The following is a 22,137-nucleotide window of genomic DNA, read 5'->3' on the forward strand; positions in this document are numbered from 1 at the left end:
GACCAAGATGGCCTGTGTCTAATTCTAAGATGAGAATTATTTTAACTTGCTGCTTGTTATTGTAAGCACATGATGTTTCACTCTGCTTCGAATGAACAAACCTTCCGAAAGTTGTGACTAACGCGGAATAGCTATGACATCATAAAATACATTAATTCAATCTGCGTTGCGGAGCCGCCACAAAGAAGGTCTGGTTCTGGTTATAGTTCCTGGCTATAGTTTCAGGCTTTAGTGCTTTATGTGTTGGTTCTGATCGTTATTTTAGACCTCTGATATGTTTTGCAAACAATCTATTGTTTTTCGTTGTGATAGTCGAAATCGAACTGAACTGGGCTGAACGCAGTTAATTGTTTTAGACCTTTGATATGTTTGGAAATTAATTATTATTTGTTTGCCTATTGTTTTATGTTGTGATCAAGGCCGTTGACAGGATTTCTCGGGCCGGTACCAATTTATTTTCGGGCCCCTTTCATCGACAATGTTATGAATATAAAGGTTGTGTACAAACTTTTATTGATGTGCTGTTAAAATGAGCATGACACATGCCGTTCAATGTAGAAAATTAAGAGGAATATATAGACCTATTCTCAAAGATTTGTTGTATCCACGAATTTCCCCAACTGCGCCATTACGCAAACCGCAAAATCCTTGATCTCAATCACGATCTTCGTCGTTATGTTTAAAGTTGTTGGAGTTTTCGGCTGAAATTAATTCTTTGTAAAGTAGACGCAATAGAAGAGATTACCACCAAAAAATTTATACATTCAGAATTTAAGAATGGGTTAAAAAATATTTCGTGTTTTTGAAAAAAAAAATCGTGGTTAGGGAAATCACTATACCCGGAAGGGGGCCCGGTACTTTACCATCTTACGGCTGAAGTGCTGTTTTAACCTCTGATGGCAATTTCTTTAGATCTGATTATATTAAGATATTGAAAATGTTGGAAGTCGCGGGGAATCTTTTAAATCCGGGCCCCAAAAATATTCCGGGCCCGAGTCCAAAAGTACCACCTAGAACCCCCTTTCAACGCCCCTGGTTGTGATGGTCAGTTATAAAATCAAACTGAACTGGGTTAAACGCAGTTAATTGTCAACAATTTATCGTAGCCTACTGTGACAGGAAAGCAAATGATCCTTTTTAAACTAATTTGACACTTTACAGCTTTGTGCTAAGGCTGCAACATTCAAACCATTTTTGCAAAACACTTGGGGTCACACCAGTGTGCCGAGGCAATCAATTTGAAAAGTTTGTTCTAGCTCAGTGCTCCGCAATCGGTGTGTCAAGCACAGTGGTCTGCCGTGAGATGAGATGATGCTAGGTGTGCCGCAACGTAAAATATCAACGAAAATAAAATCAGTTTATAAACTAACCTTCATGGGACGGTGCCCTTGGTTTGTTACGCCCGGATTATGGCGTTTGTATTTCACTAGCCCAAAGGACAAAAGTAATTTTCGTTGGCAAGGAAAAAGTCGCATCTAGTCTGACAGCTATCCTATAGTACAAGTGAAGACACATGAAGCCAAGGCTACAATTCAAACTTTCTGTTAATAAAAGTGACAATTTGTATCAATGCTGCATGTCACAATAACAACTCTTGTTGTCTAACAGACGCAATTTTTTAACTTTATTATACAACAACCATTAGTTACCATGTCAACCACTTCAATGAGTTTTTCAATTATTTCTTCATTCTATCTTGTGATTGGTGCTATAATTATGACATCACAATTTCACCTTGCGAACAGTCAAGTTCCTTTTGAAGTCACAGGTGAGTGGTGTCTATTATTTCATATTCATTGCTGTATTCCAAACGAGCGATAAGAAAATGTAGTCACATAAAACAAAGAGTCGAGTAGTTTCTTATACTGCATCAAGTTTATCAAATTGGTTTATACATGGATGAACATCTGTCAATGCTTAACTATTCAACTCAATATAATAAATTGCCTCTGCAATTTTGCTCATTGTTAGCCTACATCTTATGCTATCGTATATTTTACAATAGTATACACGTCATATATGCAGGTGATTTTCTGAAGACTTGTACCGTTGTACCCCCTAAAACAACCGACAGAACAATTGTTTATGTTGACTGGCCGTTCACGCTGAGTTGTGATGATCTTGTGGAGTCTAGTGGAGTGCCATTGACTTCATCCAATTCGCTGGTAAGACCAAATAAAAATGTTTGTTGTTTTGTATTTTAAAGGATATTGTTATGTTGGATGTTCATTCACGGCCTACTAGAACACGGTCAAATATGTTGAAATGTATAAACAATTTTAAGAGCAAATAATGTTACAATCATAGCTATGACAAATCTGTCATATTTCCATTTCCAGAGGTAAGTAGAAGTGGCAACGATGCTTCCTCTAGCGCAGTGGTTCCCAACCTGGGGTCCGTGAGAAAGCATTTGGGGGTCCGGGATTACCTTGACAAATTTTGGAAAAAAAAACGAAAAGCGATCTTTTAACTTTCATTTCTCTCTTTAAATGCAAATGTGTCAAGCTCAAGCCCGCGAGAATAAACTGTACAGGTATGCATTAAAATAAATCTACGCGGCTGCCTATAGTGTGTACAACTGTACATTGACCTTAAACTACATCTACTACAACGCATGTCGATTACAGTCTAATCAGGATTGGCTAGTCTATTACGTAATCGAAAGCATGCGGTGCAACCAAAGTTTACCTCATAAGTAACATAACATAATGAAAGTCGTTAATTTCATGAAAAGCAAAGCAGTAAACCATCGTACTTTTAAAGCGCTCTTTCAAGAAGAAGGGTCAGATTACGAAGTGCTTTTGTATCATTCTGAGGTACGTTGGTTATCTAGAGAAGTTTTAAAACGACTACAGCAGCTAAAAAATGAGGTATTAACTCTTTTGAAAGCAAAAGGAAGTCCCTCTCAAAATTGTTTGAGAGAAAAAGTTTTTATACGTCAGGGCCTACTTAGCCGATATTTTCGGTCATATTAACAATGTTAATCTTGGCATTCAAGGACCAGGCGTGACGATAATTGATGCAGCTGATAAACTGAAAGCGTTTTTAGCCAAGTTGCCGGTTTGGAAACGCAGATTGGAAGCAGGTAATTACGCTAACTTTCCGCTGTTGGAAGATTTTATCTCGATGGATGAAACTCAAAGAGAATGTACTCTTTTGATCTCTATGAGAGAAAATTTTTGCGCACACTTGGAAACCCTGCAAATCTCATTTCAACGTTATTTTAATTTAGAACTCCTGCCGAACGAAGTTGAAACATGGATTCGAAATCCTTTTCTTTTTGACTTGAATAACATTAGCGATGACGATCTCAGTAAAGATGACCTAATTGATTTGAGATCAAAAGAGTTATCACGCATTGAATTTCATTCAAAAACTGTGGAAGAATTTTGGTGCTCACAACTGCAAACTTACCCATTCTTGGCAAAGCGAGCGATTATTGTTTTGTTACCATTCATAAGCACATACCTTTGCGAGGCAGGATTCTCAGCTCTTGTTACAATAAAAACTAAACATCGAAATCGCCTGGACGTTGAAGATGACATGCGTGTTGCGTTATGCGTGCATTGTCAAAAACTCAACCATAGTTCAGTCGTTTAGTTCAGGAAAGGCAACAACAGCCCTCTCATTAAATTTGCTTACGTTGAAAAAGTTTCGGCATGGCGCTTGGGTCACCTTAATATTCAAATACTGCTGACATTTCTTGAACAATTCATTCATTTTTTTTATTTGAGCAACTGTTTAACCTGATATTTGCTGCAGGAGTCATAGCGGTAATGCAATATGACACAGTACAGTAGTTGAGTAGCATAATTATTACAATAGTAAATAGTAGGCTATGTTAATTGAATTTCAGGCAAAATTTAGGTAGGGGTCCGCAGAATTAATAAATTGTCTAAAGGGATCCGTGACAACAAAAAGGTTGGGAACCACTGGTCTAGAGTATCGTTACAGTTGCTCTAGCGAGATTTTGATTTCATTCCAAGGCATGAGCAAACAACATTAATTTAACAAACAATTTTCTTCGTGAGTCCTTGGTTTTATTTCCTTGGTCAAAGTTATTATTGTTTTATGTTTTTAGTGCTTAGTTTCATCAAAAGATCTTTCCCCCCAACTTTCAAACATCAGCATCTCTTTGAATATGACGTCACCACAATCATCTACGTACATATTATCTCAGGTGCGTTAGTAATGCATTTTCACAAAGGAGAAACCTTGCTCCAATATGATGTACGTGATTGTCTATGCGACTCAGCTTGCAAACTTGAGCAAAGATAATTGCAATCTTCTTGATGATGTTTTAGCCTACAATGCCATTTCAAGTGCATCACATGATTATCCAATTATCTTCCTAATAAAACTTCAATCAGATGATACTTGTTGATTGTTGTAGTTGTCTATTGAATAACACGATTCTATTATTATTGAAGGTAATCAATGGTTCACAATGCTTCAGCACAAACGTCACAATCGAACTACGTCCTTTGCCAGCCCGATCATGCGTAGATGATGTCGACTATTACCTTGAACGAAACGTCAGCTTTGTATACAAACGGCTCCGATTTGGAGATGAATTGCGTTTAGATTGCATTACAGGTATCATATCTGCTGTTTGGTTAAAGATGTTTGTATCGATTTTATAAATTTTTCAAAATGTTGTAGAACTGATAGAATCGTATCTGGCAATAAGAAAAACTACAAACCGATAACGTTTACAGCAGTTGTTCCAAATGGCACCTCAAGGTGCAGCGGCCCTTAAATTGGAAACCACTGGTTTACAGTGATGAACAAAAATGAGCTGCAATTGAGGATTTACAGTTTCCAACTCAAAACTGATTAAGTTTTAATCTTTAACTCTTTTAGCCCCAGACGCTGGAAACGAGGCTGTATTCCCTCCAGAAGTGCCAACCTCGCACTACAACACAACTTGGTATCGGACGAAGCTTAACAAGGATTACTCAATGATCGAGGATAGAACTTGTGAGAATTACAGCAATGATCTTCGTACAAGCAACGGTGGTGAACAAGTGAGCAACCCACCTCATCCTGACAGCATCTGGGTAAGGAAAACAGAGTTTCCAATTAAATTCAAACTGTTGAACGCACCACCACTAGTTTTTGTGATACATGTTGTTTCACTTCTGAGGTAATTAAGTATATTTGCAATGATTTTATTACAATCGAAGAATAGTTGATGAACACATTTTATTTGTACGTGTGCTCACCACATTTGTAAAGTATATTAAGTTCATTTTGCATCTCAATGTGATGATATTGTAATATTTTATGCAAATATACAAAAAGCTACAAAACTCTTACAAAAGCTGGAACAAAGCAGAATTAAAACAACAGAATGGCAACACTGATTTTGACGTCAAAGTTATTGATCCCGGTGCGTCACTTGCCGTTGCCTAATTAGATCCACTCCATGTTCAATGATAGATTGACAGCTTGATTGTTTACATTGTGACAAAGCATGTGATATATTTCAGAAATACAGACTGAATTACTATGATCCGGGGATTTACAGCTGCAACGTCGTCTATAATGATCAAACAGCCTACGTTGTCCACTACGCTGTTTGCGTCGAAAGTAAGTTAATGTTACTTTTAGATTTTCCAGACAAAACTTACGATTTCGTGATCTGAAAACCATCAGAAAATTTTAAAACATTCATTCTATCAATCTTCACATAGCAGATGTCGTGTTGTCTCGGTAACAATGTAACATGTCCATTTTATTGAAGCATTCAATTTGGGCAATACCTGTAAAGTAATAGCAGCTACACTAAACCATGCTAAATTCTTCCATGATTAAAAAGTCGTCCATTCATTTTCAAAAGCGTTTAACTTTGCACACATTTATGAAACTTACGCGTATGTTAATCATTATAAATGTTATACATGTAAATAATTGTTACTTGTTGCCACTTCCACTACTAAACTACTTCATTTTGTTTGGCGGTCGATTGCATAAGGCAAGAACAGATGAGAGCAACGTTTAGGTTGGCCTCGTCAGTATCGCCTCGTCAGCATCGCCTCGTCAGTATCGCCTCATCAGTATCGCCTTGTCAGCATCGCCTCGTCAGTATCGCCTCGGCAGTACCGCCTCATCAGTACTGCCTCGTCAGTATCGCCTCGTCAGTATCGCCTCATCAGTATCGCCTCATGAGTATCGCCTCGTCAGTATCGCCTCATCAGTATCGCCTCATCAGTATCGCCTCGTCGGTATCGCCTCGTGAGTATCGCCTCGTGAGTATCGCTTCGTCAGTATCGCCTTGTCAGTATCGACTTGTCAGTATCGCTTCGTGAGTATCGCTTCGCCAGAATCGCCTCGTCAGCTTCGCCTCGTCAGTAACGCCTCGTCAGAATCGCCTTGTCACTATCGCCTCGTCAGTATCGCCTCGTCAGTATCGCCTCGTCAATATCGCTTTGTCAGTATCGCCTCGTCAGCATCACCTCGTCACTATCGCTTCATCGGTATCGCTTGTCAGCATCGTCTCGTCAGCATCACCTCGTTAGTACCGCCTCGTCAGTGTCGCCTCGTCAGTATCGCCTCGTCAGTATCGCCTTGTCAGTATCGCCTCATCAGTATCGCTTCGTCAGTATCGCCTCATGAATATTGCCTCGTCAGCGTCGCCTCGTCAGTATCGCCTCGTCAGTATTGCTTCGTCAGTATCGCCTCGTCAGTATGGCCTCTTCGTCAATATCGCCTCGTCAGTACCTCCTCGTCAGTATCGCCTCGTCAGTATCGCTTTGTCAGTATCGCTTCATCAGTATCGCCTCGTCAGTATCACCTCGTCAGTATCACCTCGTCAGTATCGCCTCGTCAGCATCGCCTCATCAGTATTGCCTCGTCAGTATCGCCTCGTCAGTACCGCCTCGTGAGTATCGCTTCGTCAGTATGGCCTGGTCAGTATCGCCTCGTCAGTATCGCTTCGTCAGTATGGCTTCGTCAGTATCGCCTCGTCAGTATCGCCTCGTTAATATCGCCTCGTCAGTATCGCCTCGTCAGTATCACCTCGTGAGTATCGCCTCGTCCGTTTCGCCTCGTCAGTATCGCCTCGTGAGTATCGCCTCGTCCGTTTCGCCTCGTCAGTATCGCCTTGTGAGTATCGCACGAGTCTTTCACAAAACTTTTCATCGCCCTTAAAGTGTTGTTATTATTATTTCTTCAAAGATACTATTGAAAGATCTGTTCCTACCGTACAATGTAATACAATCAAACACTTCTATGAAGAAGAATCTGTGGAGATTGAATGCTCTGTGCAATCCAGTAATGCCAAAATAGAAAAAGATCAGTTGGAGGTTCAATGGACCAAGGTAGGATATTCTAATTGTGCTTTTGAAATCTTTTTTGAACAAGTATCTTTTTTAACAGGTAAAAATGAACCTGTTAATATTTTTCATGATATTCTCAGTGGACAAATTGCTGTTGTGTTTCATTCATGTCATCTCAGGCAAAGATCTATCAATCTTTATCGTCATCATGGTTCATGCGTAAGACAAAATATATTGTTTTATTTTTGCTTTATAGATCGACGGTGATGGCTTCTACAACTGTCAGACACTATACCTTTCGTCAGAGCAAAGCGGTGGCAAAGCTACTTGTGACATGTGAGTTGTCGTTATGCAATAACTACTTGCAACATATTACTTTTGATACCAGATGTAGCTCGACAAAAAAACGCTGCTTACATTTTCTGTTTCTACCAACGAAGCTGTTCAACAACTGTTGCATTCCAGAGTTGACTTCTACAACTTGGGAACAAAATGCTTTTGGTACACGGCTGATGACCAAGAGCTGAATATGCATCAAGACAAGAATACTTTCAAGATACGTTACACATTGAGGTAATTGATCCGCATGTCACCTGATTTGTCAATTGTATAAAAATATTCTTTCAAAAAGTTTACATAATTTACAATTTACGTTTGTTATGATGACGTGTGTATGCAGCAGAAGATATGTGACACGTGTCTTCTATTAAAACCTTTACGTCACGTTAAATCTCAACCTCTAAACACGGATCAGTTGGCAAAGTTTGTCGATTTTCAATTTTTTCAAATGCAGAATATGTGTAAATAATGGTGTTGTTGATTAGCATTTACAGAATAAATAGATGTCCATGAAATTAATTTTATAGCGTTTACTTGGAAAAAACAAACGCAAAATCCACATGTTGAAGTTTAATGCGATTTGCAGCAGCATTTATTTTGTAGGACAGTTAACTTCTACATTTGTATTAATTTAACTTTTAATAATCTAATCAACTTGTTATTGCAGCAATATAAAGAAATCCGACGCTGGTGTGTACCAAGTCAAGTTGCGTTATGAAAACTTATGGAGCGAGCCTTGGAATTTCATTCTCACCTTCAACCCAGCCAGATTCAACCCAGCCATGGCACACATCATCACCATACCCGTGTCCGTGCTAGCTGTGCCAACAGCAATTGTTGTTGCCATCGGCCTGATCTGGTACAACTGGATCCAAATTCTTCTGTTTATTCGTCGTCATTTCTGGCAACCAATAGAAGGTATGGAAATGTCTATCGATTGATTCAGCTGGTTGGTTGTAGTTCTCTTTTACAATGTTTTTGCCTTTGTTCTTACAAACCTCTTTGAAAGTCTGACGTTCTAGATTGCTTCTGTGGATTATCTGTTGCTCAATAAACCGTCTAACAATTTTTGTGTTTGCTTATTTTACAGATAACAAAAAGTTTGTGGCTATCATTTCCTATTTGTTTTCAAGTGATCTTGCAGATGAAGCCAGGGAACATACCAGGAAGATAGTTCATTGCATCAAGAAACGCATGGATAAGATGAACTACAGCTTCTATGACAAGCATGAGGATAGCAAAGGAGGATGTAAGTTTTACAGTTGGTCGCCTATCGAAGTATCATTAGCTTTTTCTCTCATTAGCTTTTTGGTTTGTGAATTTGTGAGTTCATGGGTAATATTTGCGTTCTTCTTAACCCATTAAAATCCACCACAAGTTCCCGTTGCTCTTTTTGGGTGATATTTCAGCCACAAAGTTGTATTGTCATAACTTTTTAGGTATGTTAAAAAAATTTGAAACCCCCAGATACAGGTGTTTGTTTCGGTAGAAATTGGTCAGATCTTTCTTAAACGACGTTTCAAAATTATTGTATAAACAATACACCTATTATATTCACGGTAACCATCGGCGTAGCTAGTGGGAGGTCGGTCCCCCCAGTAAGCAGTCCCCTCTCCCCCCCGGTCGGCAGCTTGTGGGCGGCAGAATTTTTAATTGTAAACAAAAAGGCATAGTAAAATTTTTTTTTGAAACGAATTTGGCTCGAATTCTATTTGCTGGCTCCTACTTCACGTGATCTGGGGTGGAAAAATTATGGTCTGCCTCAGCGGCACAAACCCTAACTATACGTCACTGACAGTCGTCGTCGTCGGCTCCAGCTCGTGTCCGAGCATTGGTTTGGTCGTTAAATCGAATTTGGCTTTGGATGGTGATGTCGTATCTGGCTTTGGAGACCCAGTCTATGATGGAAAAGACGTGGGCAAAAGTCACAGTGTATGGAGGGTGGGGGACGTGGTAGCCTTAGCTTTTCTAGTGTTTCGTTTTTGTTTGGGCTTTTTGTATCCTGTTTTTTTTTCGAAAATTTCCGTGCCTTCCCTAGAATTTTTTTTCCAGAGTGATTTGTCACTAGCAAGTTGTTCCCATGACTCCAGATTAATGTTTGCATTGCTGAGGGACACTTTCAGCTGATCCTTGTATCTCATTTTTGGTCTTCCGGGGGTCTTTTCCCTGTCTCTAGTTCACCATAAAGCATTATTCGTGGAAGCCTCGTTGGGTCTATTCGTATGACATGTCCTGCCAGCGAAGGCGGTGTTGCGATACTGTATGGTGACATCTGAACTGGACAACCTAGCGCGATCAAGGATTGCCTCATTGGTGAAACAATCTTCCCAACGAATGCCTAGCATTTGACTCCGTTTATTCTGCTGGAAATTTTCAAGACGTTTGATGTTTTATTTGTCGTATCCAGGCTTACACCCGGTGGTTGAAGATTTAGATTAAGTGGACGGGAAGGCAAGGAAGCCAATCTTCGTGTCTACCTTCAGGCATGCTTTCAAGTGTCCTGCCACAGACACAGCCGCATGCTCTTGAGTGGTGTCGAACCGGCGCCCTTTCGATTGCCGTTCCAGTGTTCTCACCACTCGGCTATGCAGCCGGTGTGGTAAGACGTTTGAGTGGTAAGACGTTTGATGTCACAGCGGTATAATGTCCAGGTTTCACAAGCATAAAGAAGGGTGGATAGAACGACTGCCTGGAGAACCAGAATTTTTGAGCGAATAGATATAGCATGGTTGTTGAAAACACGATGGTTAAGTGTTCCATAGGCATAATGTGCTGCTTTTATACGATATTCAATATCCTTTAACAGCGTAACAAACAGCCAAATAAATTTGGCTATGTGGCCGGTGTCCTTTTAAAAGGCAACAATAAATATAAAGCAAAATAAACAAACAAAAGAAGCAAAATCTTACACAAATTAAAGTGTAGTAAGAAGCACAATATTATAGAGTGTCAAACTATTAAAAGACATAATTCATATTATCTATTACTAATAGGCAATAAAACTTGCATGTTCCTCCTCACTTCACCACTTCTGGTTCTTCTCATTTTTCAACAATCTTCAAACTTTCACAAAATTCAGAAAAAGTACGTTGTTCGCAAATATTTATCAACACCTTCCAAAACAGATCCTAAACAACTCCTAGCAAGTCCAAAATGATTCAATCAAAATAAGATGATGCAATACTGAGTCATTCAAAACGATGTCCTTTTAAAAGGACACCGCCGTAAATGGGTTAAAAGTATCTTGGTATGAATCCTAAGAATCTAATTTGTAGTGGGCCCAAAATATCTTCTCATAAAACCTGACCTGTTCACAAAGTTTGAATGACGTGATATCGAACGATAAGCCTTTCTAGAGAAACATTGACACACACTAGATCTGGTGTTGTGATGCGTTAGCATGTTGTGAAAATATGTGTACCGTAATAGTTTATGATTACAGCAACTGTTGAAACTTGACTGTATACCATCAACTTTCAAAGCGAATAGATGATGCTTCCTCTTGGATGTTGAAAAGTGTGAAAATGTCAATTGATTGCAAACCACGATACCCAAGAGTTGTCTGCTTTTACTTTCTTGATAGCAGAATATTTTTGATTTCAGCAACTGTTGAAACCCTCCTTAAGAATTTGAACCATAGCCATCGAATGGTCATCGTTCTGACAGATGCTTACGTCGAAGAAAGATGGGCTCGCTTTGAAGCGCAACAGGTCGGTGTTCAATTATGATGTATTTGCATCATATACTGTTTTTTATAGAACATACAAACAAAAAAAGGATGCACTTTTCAAAGTAGTTGCTTCTGAAACGTTTTTCGATAAACAAGATGATGAGATACGATGCTTATGATGTTGAAGTGTTAATGATGTTTTTCTCAGCCACGCTTACGCCTAGCTCTTAAGGACTTAGATTAAGTGGACTGGATGGAAGTCAATCTTCGTATCTACCTTCAGATGTCCTCTCAAGACACAGCCGCATGCTCGTGAGCGGTGTCAAACCGGCGCCATTTAGAATGCTGTATCAATGCTTTCACCACTCGGCTATGCAGCTTACAAACATGCTTATGATGATATTGATGAAATAATGATGTGAAGATATGCTAGTTGTTAAACACTTTTTCTACGTTAGAGATATGCAGGAAAAATATGATGCACTCAGGGAAGGCAAGGACATGTGTTGGGTGGTTAAACTTTGTTTTAAGAGCCGGTTGTTTTACTTCCCAGAAAAGTGTTACGAAGTAGGTAAAAATAAACTTGTTCATTTGTTTATATTTTCAGGGATATATAAATATGATGAAGAACAAAACAAAGCTAATCATTGTTCGAGCACCGGGAGCAAGATCCGCTTTGAAACGGTCCACTGAAAGAGGAGAAGAATTCTCACAAGAACTGATGGTAGCCCTGAAGGTGAGAAGTAAAACGTTGTAAAAATGACATGTCTGTATTTCCACTAGAAGCAGATTGCGCTTCAACATCGGTCATCTGCCTCCATGAGTCACGGTTTTGAACTAGCTCGCCCAGTGTCGTTAAATTGAGTTCGGTCCATGCCTGGATGTTGTCATGCATCGTCTTGGTGGTCTGCAGTGCTGTGTTAAGCCCTTGGTGGGCCCCGGGGCCAAAATAATTTTGGGCCCCTTATCGGCAAGCAGACTTATGATAATATAGTGTGTATGTTAACTGCACTGATGTGGAAAGGTGGTTCACTTCACTAGACTTTCTCACCAGTTGAGAAAACAATACAAATGTAAATAAGAGCAAACACAGGTGTAGTGTTTCGTCATAGAAACCATTGTTACGTTTCACTAGCCTATTGTTTGTACTACGTGCGACTGTTACGAGACTAGAGCATGAGATAGATTCAGCTAAGAGAAAGTACAATAAAGTGGTCTGTGTGTAATCTAAAGTGTGGTATATCTAAGTTAATCAAATGGAAATACAACAATGGCGACGAGGATTTAAGTGAAAGATGGCTGAACAAGTTACTGTAGCCCGAAGCAACCCGCTGGTCTGCGAACTAGGCAGTCTCAAATCGTTTCAAGTGCAAGGTGATCCACATGGTTTAGGACAAAGATGGAAGCAGTGGAAAAGGTCATTTTCTCTTTTTATAGTCAGTAAAGGAATCGCAGACGATAAACAAAAGCAAGCGTTGTTGTTACACACAGCTGGAGAAGAGGTTCAAGAAGTTTATTTCAGCCTCGTGGACGAAAATGACGACAGTAAGTCTTTTAACGATATTATACTCTAGCAATTTTGGATGAGTACATTTTGCCTAAATGTAATGTTCCTTTTGAAAGATACAAGTTTCGGCAGTTGACGCAAGCCCAAGACGAGATCATTGATAAATTTATTTGCCGCTTGCGCCAGCAAGCAACGTTGTGTGAATTTGGAACCAATAGAAATGACTACATTCGGGATCAAGTTATTGAAAAATGTGCTTCTAACATATTGAGAAGGAAGTTGCTCGAAAAAAATAATCTAGTTTTGAATGATGCAATAGTTATTGCAAAAGCTTATGAAGATGTCGAAAATCAATTAAAGACAATGCAGCCTACGTCATCAGTTCATGTCAACGAAGTGCGCCACCCAGAGCATCGACGCGCATTGCCTTCAATTAAGAAGGAAGGGAAAGTATGTTTTGCTTGTGGTAAAACTGGACATTTTAAGTTTGATCAACAATGCCCAGCAAGAGGCAAGCAATGTAACAAATGTGGCAAAGTCGGACATTTTGCTTTACAATGTCGAACACGGTCCCGAACGAATAGATGTGTGACGTCACAATATCCTTCTGACGTCAAGATGAATCGGAGTACGCCGTCGCGGAGACCAGTGCAGCGCAAGTCCAATACCAATACATTAGAGGAAGAAGAAGGAAAGACTTTTATTTTCGCAGAAAACGAGGAGAGCAACAAAGAAGTTTTCAACTTGCGAGGGACACGTAAGAACTCTTGTACAATAACTTTGAAAGTTGGTGGTGTAAAATTATCTGATGTTTTGATCGATTCAGGTGCTGCCAGTAATGTGATTAGTAAAGATACTTGGGAATGGTTAAAATGTCGTAATGTTGTTGCCCAATGTCGAAAATCTGCTAAATCTTTGTATTCATATGGGATTACTACACCGTTACCTACACTAGGTACCTTTACTGCAGACGTAATTTGTGAGGATACTAATTGTGCCTGTGTAACTGATTTTATTGTAGTTAACTGTGATGCACCTAGTCTCTTAAGTAGAGATACTGCAGAAAAATTGAGTGTATTGCGTATTGGCCCTTCACGTGTAAACAATCTGTGTAATGATGTTTTTGATAGTTACCCTAAACTGTTTAATGGGGTGGGACTTTTAAAAAATTATGAATTAAAGTTATACATTGACACATCGGTAAAGCCCGTAGCTCAACCAGTACGTAAAGTTCCATTTCAACTTAGGGGTAAAGTTGAGTGCAAATTGCAAGACCTACTCGACGCAGACATCATTGAAGAAGTTCCCGAGGGACCTACAGGTTGGGTTTCACCCGTTGTTATTATCCCAAAGCCAGATGGGGATGTACGATTGTGTGTAGACATGCGTCGAGCGAATGAAGCAATCATCCGGGAACGACATCCCATTTCAACAATTGAAGATTTGTTGCATCGAATGAATGGTAGCACTATGTTTAGTAAACTCGATTTAAAGTGGGGTTTCCATCAAATTATGTTAGAGCCAGAAAGTCGTTACATCACAACATTTGTGACGCATAAAGGACTGTATCGCTATAAACGTTTGATGTTTGGAATCAACTCCGCTCCAGAGAAGTACCAAAAGATTCTGTGCGATGTGTTGAAGAAATGTCAAGGAGTAGCCAACATCGCAGACGATGTAATTGTGTACGGGAACAACAAAGAAGAACATGATCAAAGATTGATTAATGTTTTAGAAAAACTACTGGAAGCCGGATTAACCTTGAACAAACATAAATGCAAATTTCGTTTACCGAAGCTGACATTTTTTGGACACAATCTGAGCAAGCAAGGTGTCAGTCTTAGCGAGGAAAAAGTCGCAGCAATACTGAATGCAGAACCACCGAAAACTTCAAGTGAAGCAAGATCATTTATGGGATTGGTTCAATACTCTTCTAAATTTATTCCAAATCTTGCTACGATCGCTAGGCCTATACTTGATCTGACAAAGAAAGAAGTTAAATTTGAGTGGAAGCAGAAGCAGCAACAAGCTTTTGAACAGCTGAAATCATTGATGACCAAAGCTAATGCATTAGCATTTTTCCGAACCGATTGCAAGACACGCATTATTGCAGATGCATCACCAGTCGGTTTAGGAGCTGTTCTTACACAGCTACAGGATGGGTTATGGCGCGTAATTGCCTATGCGTCAAGGAGTCTTTCTGACATTGAGAAGCGTTATAGCCAAACAGAAAAGGAAGCTTTAGGGTTAGTTTGGGCATGTGAACGCTTTAATCTGTATGTGTTCGGGAAAGAATTTGAGCTGGAAACAGACCATAAACCTTTACAGTTTATTTATAACAAAACGTCCAAACCCTCTGCCGGAATAGAAAGATGGGTTTTAAGGTTACAAGCTTATGATTTCAAAGTTGTTTACAGACCGGGACGTACGAACATTGCAGATGCCTTATCAAGACTCAACTCCACACAATCAAAAGAAGACGGTTCGCATGAAGAGTACGATTTTGTGAGGTTGGTAGCAATAAGCAGTACTCCAGTTGCATTTACACCGCTAGAAATTGAAAGAGAGTCTGCTCGTGACAAAGAGTTTGAAGAAATTCGGAAATATGTCAAATCTGGCGATTGGTCAAAGTGTTCTCAATTTAGCTATTTACATGTCAAGGATGAACTTTGTTGTTATGGTGAATTAATTTTAAGAGGAACACGACTAGTAATTCCAAAGTCTTTGCGAGAACGCGTTTTGGAGCTCGCACATGAAGGACACCAGGGAATCGTTAAAACTAAGAATAGACTACGCACGAAAGTGTGGTGGCCTAAAATGGACAGTGATGCAGAGAAGTTGTGTTGGAAATGTCATGGTTGCCAAGTGACAAGCGAATATGCAAGACCGGAGCCGATGACAAGAGTGGTTCCTCCGAACGGTCCATGGCAAGCTTGTTCTGCTGACATTCTTGGACCGTTGCCAAGCGGTGAAAACATTTTAGTTATTGTAGACTACTACAGTAGGTACTATGAAATAGCTGTCTTGAAGTCTACTACCACCACGAAAATAATAGACGCAATTGTGCCTGTGTTTGCACGATTCGGTGTGCCAGTTTCTTTGAGAACTGATAATGGGCCACAATTTGTTTCTTCAGAGTTTGAAAATTTCTTAACCGAGTACGGCATAAAGCATGAAAAGTCGACGCCATTGTGGCCACAAGCAAATGGAGAGGTGGAACGACAAAACAGAACGTTGATGAAAGCGATCAGAATTGCACATGTGGACGGAAAAGAATGGAAAGAGGAGATCAGTAAATTCCTGATGGCTTATCGATCGACACCACAGTCATCCACTGGTGCATCTCCGTACTATTTGATGTTTGGACGAGAAATGAAAACGAAACTTCCAGAATTGTGTCGTGAGCCACAACAGTTCGACGAAGAAGTCAGAGATCGTGATTGGGAGAACAAATTGAAAAGTAAAAGCTATGCTGACGAAAAAAGGGGGGCTGTAGAGTCGGAAATAAAAATGGGTGATGAAGTCTTAGTTAGAAATCCTAAAACTTCTAAATTGTCTCCTACATTTAAACCTGTCCCTCAAACAGTTGTCTCGAAAGAAAAGGGTGAGGTTACTGTTATGGATAAAGATGGTATTGAACTAAAACGTAATTCGTCTTTCTTTAAGAAGTATATCAGTCCAGACAATAGTCCTTGTGAAAGTGAGACTTACGACTCACCACTAGTCACAGTCGATGAATCAGATTCAATGAACCTATCACCCCCTTGTTTACAAATGCCAGAACGTAGATCTTCTCGCTGTATAACTAAACCAACAAGGTTTAATGACTATGTTCTCACATAAACATGTTTACTGTATGTGGTAATATTGTGTAGTTCTGTTTTTACGTGTATTGGAGTAACCTACCACATACTAACAATTTTCTTATTTGTTTATGTCTTGCTTCATACTTGCATATTAAGGCATATCGTCAAAATAGTAATAGCCTGGTCTGATGTTCTATGTACAATGTACACACCGTTTGTGTCACCAATTGTTTCGTAATTGAGTCGCCACTAAAGTGCAGCTGTAGCAGTTCATAAAAGCTCATTCATGTTCTTGTTTTTTCAATGTTAAAGCTGCATTAACTATATGATCTGTACCGTATTTTGAAGTTTTAAAAAAAAGGAGGGATGTAGTGTTTCGTCATAGAAACCATTGTTACGTTTCACTAGCCTATCGTTTGTACTACGTGCGACTGTTACGAGACTAGAGCATGAGATAGATTCAGCTAAGAGAAAGTACAATAAAGTGGTCTGTGTGTAATCTAAAGTGTGGTATATCTAAGTTAATCAAATGGAAATACAACAACAGGTCTATCAAGTCATAGCTACACCTTTGCTTGCAATGAAAGCCAAAAGTGTTAACGATTTCTAAACATACTGGCAACGGTCATGAAGCGTAGGGGTCATTCAACCCAGATCTTATATCACACAGTAGAAGTTAGCATAAAAATTTGACATGCTTGTCACATTGAGTTCATACAATTTTTTACATCGAACAAGAATTGACAAAATTATGAGAATTTTAAATTGGTTAGTTACATTTGAAAGCAATTTGTTTCAAAAATTACAATTGGCATTTGAAATTTCACTAACCTATTATTTTTAAATGTATAGCCATAACATAGCAAAACAGTTTAGAAGTGCAAAAAAAAAGTGAATTCACAAATGCTTTAACAAACAACATTTTAACACTTTCACCAAGTGGTAATTATGTTTTGCCTTATAGGAACGCCGGGGTGGAGGCTGACTTGGTGACCTCATAAGGTCTTTCGCTTCCTTCCTCTCTCACTTTTATGTAATGTACCAGTGCATTTGATGTAATATTTTGTGAAAAAACATAAACCAGTGATTGATTGATTAAACCACTCACCATTACAATACTTTCAAAAAGCTACCCAAGTAGCCTACCCATTCAAAATGCCAACATGAAAACTCAAGTGTACTCAAAACTCAAATGTGCATAATCAGGAACTTTAGTATGATAAAAACAGTAGTTACCAATCTAGTGATATACTTTCAATTCACAACAGAACAGTGTTAATTTATAATAGCACAGAATGGCACAGAATTTTTGAAAATTAACTTTACAACATGTAATTATTTTTTTCATATGCAAACACCATTGGTCATGCTAAAGACAGCTGTTATTGAAATGGTGCATGGTCATGAATGCTGACTTATGTAGATGAAGTTTAATAACTTTATCACATGTTGCAACTACTTCACAGGAATCACAGCATACATAAGAAAATTACTATGAACTTTAACAAAACGGAGCAATATTTACAGTGCAACACTAGTTAATAGGTTTCTAGGTAAGGTCTAACAGCTTCATTACTCACTGACAACTTTGCAGTACTCAGAAAGCGTTCATAGGTTACTGGTGCTTAATGAAATGTTGTAATGCTTACTGCACAATAACTACTACCTAGTTAAACTTTTATAACTTCATAAACAAACATCAACCCAGCAGTGTACAGAACACAGCAGAAATATAACTTATAGTAAACACAGGTCTATCAAGTTATAGCTTCATCTTTGCTTGGAATGAAAGAAATGAAATATAAAGCAGCAACGATTTGAAATCACAAACAAAATCCTGGCAACTGTCATAAAATACTTGTTATACCTTGGTATCTAAAAGCATGCTGGTTACACTTGCTGATAGCTACCTCTGTAAAGTCAGGAATATTTATAATTACGGGATTGTAAATGCTAAAAATGAAATGCTAATTAATCTATGAGAAATGCTATTTTGTTTACTATTTACAATTTTTTAGCAGTAAACAAAATATGACTGCAGAAATGGAATAGGCTACAAATAAGACAAACATTTTTATGGCCTACATCTAAAGGCATGTGAATTGATTATTACACTACTCAATGTCCGCTGTCCGCTTATTACTTGCTGACCTTTGAAGTCAGTTTTTGAATTGTTTGCCTTGCTTTTGGTGGTCGTTCTTCAGCTTGTGGCCTGCTGGTCACTTTATCTGGTTCTTACCACAGCAATTAAAGACATGGGTAAAGATAGCATTAAATGCTTCATGGTTTCTGGTACATTCAAGGTTTAACATTTGGCTCAACATAACTTTTGAAAAAAAAAAAATATGCAAAGAGCTTTGAGAAAAAACACTCCATTGTTTGGAACACCTGCAAAACTTTTGCAGCACTTCTGCACCATTGGTAATCATAGTAAACGAATGTACTTCAATGGCAAAGCAAAGTTTGCTTGGTTGTGACAAACCTCCATGGTCAGCCATTTCAAAGAATTTCTCTTTGAGAGTTTTGTTTATAAATCTGAAATGTTCAAAGCAAGAATGTCGCTAGTTCAAACAAGACATCTTCTTTATGAAATGCTGAATGAAATCTTGGTAGGCTACATAGCAAGGTTACACCATTCTAGAACTAGACTACCAATTGTAAACCAGTAACATTCACTTTGAAGTAAAGCTTAAGAAAACAAAACATCCTGTAAAACCAAAACGTTAAGCTAAAAGTGCAACAGCCTGCAGCTTATGACACTTCAAAAAAGACTTTTACCTTGCAAGTTATACCAGTAGATGTAGAAAAATACTTTATTGTTAAAAGGGATATCAATAGACCAACCAAACTTTCAGCTAGTCCAGTATTACAAAAAGTATTTTATGTGTCTTGTTTAGTTATTGGCAGACTTCAAAATCAATCGTACCTCACTCTTAAAGTTTATGCTAAAGAGAAGCTAACCTACAAAACATGAACGCTTTCACCTTACCCGGTATGCTAAAGAAAGGTTTCAATCTATGCTTTTGCAAAATTTAGACAAGGCATTGCAATTAAGTTATGCAAATGTCTTATATAATTTGCCCATTTATGACAATTATTTTAAAATGAGCTGTCTACTTCGTGGTTTAACAGTAGCTTATAAAGTATGGTGATCCTACCAGTGTATAAAGTGGTTTCAGTTCAACAGTTGCTAATTCCAAAGTTCTACCACAAAATACGAAAAAATAAACAACCAAAATAATTAAAACACATTTATCTTAATGGACAAGTAGGCTACACGCAGTAAACTTTAACAACTAAAAAACACATTGTTACTGAAACGCAAAAGTCTATTACCTGTGGGCCCCCTGAAATTCTATCACAAAATAACTACAACACATTTATTTTAAACACACTTTTGTGGGAATTGGGCCCTTCTTGATTTCAAGTATTCAATTGCAACCAGCCTGTTTTGTTTCAAATACATTTTGGTATAAGGGCCCAGGCCCGGCATCTCATTGGTATCGGACCTAAATTATCTTCTCAATGGAAGGACACGCAGTAAACTTTAGCAGCTAAAAAACATGACACTGACGCGCAAAAGTCTATTACTTGTGGGCCCCCTGAGATGGTGGGCCCGGGGGCCGGGCCCCCCTTGCCCCCCCCCCCCCTTGACACAGCACTGGTGGTCTGCCTCGTTGTCTCTTTCCATTGTCTATAATCTGATAATCAACTAATAAACTAGCCTTGGACTTGCTTAAACCTTTTAGTTCATAACATTTATTTTAAGTTTTCTTGCATTTAGTGATACGGGAGGTTACATTAGTTACAAAATCATCAGCCGTAACAATTGAATGCCATCTTGTGTCTAACTTGGATGTTAATTCAAGGCGAGTCGCAATATTCGTTGGAAGAACAATATGAAAGAAGACAGATTCATGGATGACATCGAATACGCTCTTCCTAACTTGAAACGATCTTCATCATCGAGCGAGGAACAAACATTTCACTTCAACAAGATAGAAAGCACGGACCTGAACAACAGCAACCACATACCGTCATCTGATGATGCTGTGGCCTCAGGTAAGACTTGCTTTTAAGTTTATTTTATTTCAAATATCAAACGCTTTTGTTTAAAAGAATTGGATTGTGTCATCACAGTTTCTCCATTCCTTGCCTTAAATCGTCACTTCCTGAATATTACACTTCAATAGCGGCTGCATCGATTTGAACGCCAATTGACTGAACCCGACCATTGTATGAATGATTGTATGGAGGAGAGATAGTCATGCGAAGAGTATTATTGTTTTGCAACAAACAGCATTGTCGTCATGAACTAAAATCAAAGTTTGTAATCGAAGGTTTCATAACTTTCTACTTTTCTCAAGGAAAATCATATTTTCATTGTTTAGATTTGAAGGAAAATTTCTTCTCGGGGACAAATGAAAATATTGTGTAAAGCTAGTTCCCCTGACATGATGCTTATGAAGTTGGTCAAGCGTGTCCTGAAACTGGAAGAGCTCAAGTGTCCATCTGCAACAGATCAACATCTTCTGCTCCAGTGGAAGATGAGATTTATTGTTTATGTTAGTGAGATTCGCTTTGTTAATCTTTTGGTTGCCACGCAAGTACTAAATACTGATTTCGTTTATCAATTTGTTGATGATGTATATATGACGCTTATTCTCGTGACGTAACTCGTTTCACAACTAACAAAGAATAACATCACGATGCTTCGTGGTAGAAGTTTCACCGTTCATCTTGATTCAACTTGATGATGTAACAATGAACAAAATCCAAAATATCGTTTATTTTCCAGACTTGTCTGTGCCTTCATATTTTTATAAACAACCCTCATTTTTTGAGATTTGCCAGTAGATGTTTTATGTTGTGTTTTTACTGTCTTGTGTTTAAAAGCAGTGCGTTCATAATATAGTCTTAAAGACTATTTTCGCTTCGTCCAATTTTCATAGGAATTAGTTTAAGAAAAATTTTGGTTATTGATGAATATAACGAAAAGTTTTGAATATCACATTTTCCTTCATGGCGTTTCAATTGCCACATGCTGCCACCTTGTGCTCTTAGAACGAAATTTGAACTTTCAAATATTCACCAGTGCCATCACCAGATATGCTAAATAATCATTTGAACTTATGCTGCGGGCAGGTAAGTAGGTTTGTTGCAGTATCATTATAACGCTTGTTTGCTTCACAAATCTCCGTGTTGTGATTCTATTTGAATGAAGAAGCGTTCACTTCACCATGCAACTTCATCTTCCATTGAACCTGTAGTCCAGGTTGTAAAATGTCAATGCAGTTCTCCAGTTCAGCTGCGCAGTCGCTTCTTGGACGAGTTGGTTAGAATAAGGATCTGTCTAGACGAGGTGCTCTCCGAGCTTTGAGATTGTTTATTGCTTATATTGCAATAAGCCAATAACTTTTTTGCAAAGGATGCTCTCACCATCAAAAGCTGAGTAATAGTTTACTGAAATAGGCTACATTTTGTAAAAAAAAAGCTCCAAGTTGAGGGAAAGCAGTGTAGGCTACATAAGTTTTT

The 22,137-nt window shown here is 38.6% G+C and overlaps 1 protein-coding gene across 1 annotated transcript; it reads left to right on the forward strand.

Moving 5' to 3' along the window:
- The first annotated feature begins 1,716 nt into the window (after window positions 1-1,716).
- LOC145770179 (uncharacterized) lies at window positions 1,717-21,840 on the forward strand. The gene is made up of 15 exons (XM_082581765.1): window positions 1,717-1,768; window positions 2,026-2,165; window positions 4,082-4,180; window positions 4,431-4,596; window positions 4,864-5,060; window positions 5,493-5,592; window positions 7,180-7,322; window positions 7,537-7,616; window positions 7,746-7,853; window positions 8,287-8,537; window positions 8,710-8,868; window positions 11,223-11,329; window positions 11,897-12,025; window positions 20,472-20,664; window positions 20,994-21,840. The coding sequence occupies exons 1-15, from the start codon at window positions 1,717-1,719 to the stop codon at window positions 21,038-21,040; spliced, it is 1,971 nt and encodes a 656-aa protein (XP_082437891.1). The 3' UTR covers window positions 21,041-21,840.
- Window positions 21,841-22,137: the final 297 nt, after the last annotated feature.

The sequence above is a fragment of the Aplidium turbinatum genome, chromosome 5 (genome assembly GCF_918807975.1).
Source record: "Aplidium turbinatum chromosome 5, kaAplTurb1.1, whole genome shotgun sequence".
NCBI lineage: Eukaryota > Metazoa > Chordata > Ascidiacea > Aplousobranchia > Polyclinidae > Aplidium > Aplidium turbinatum.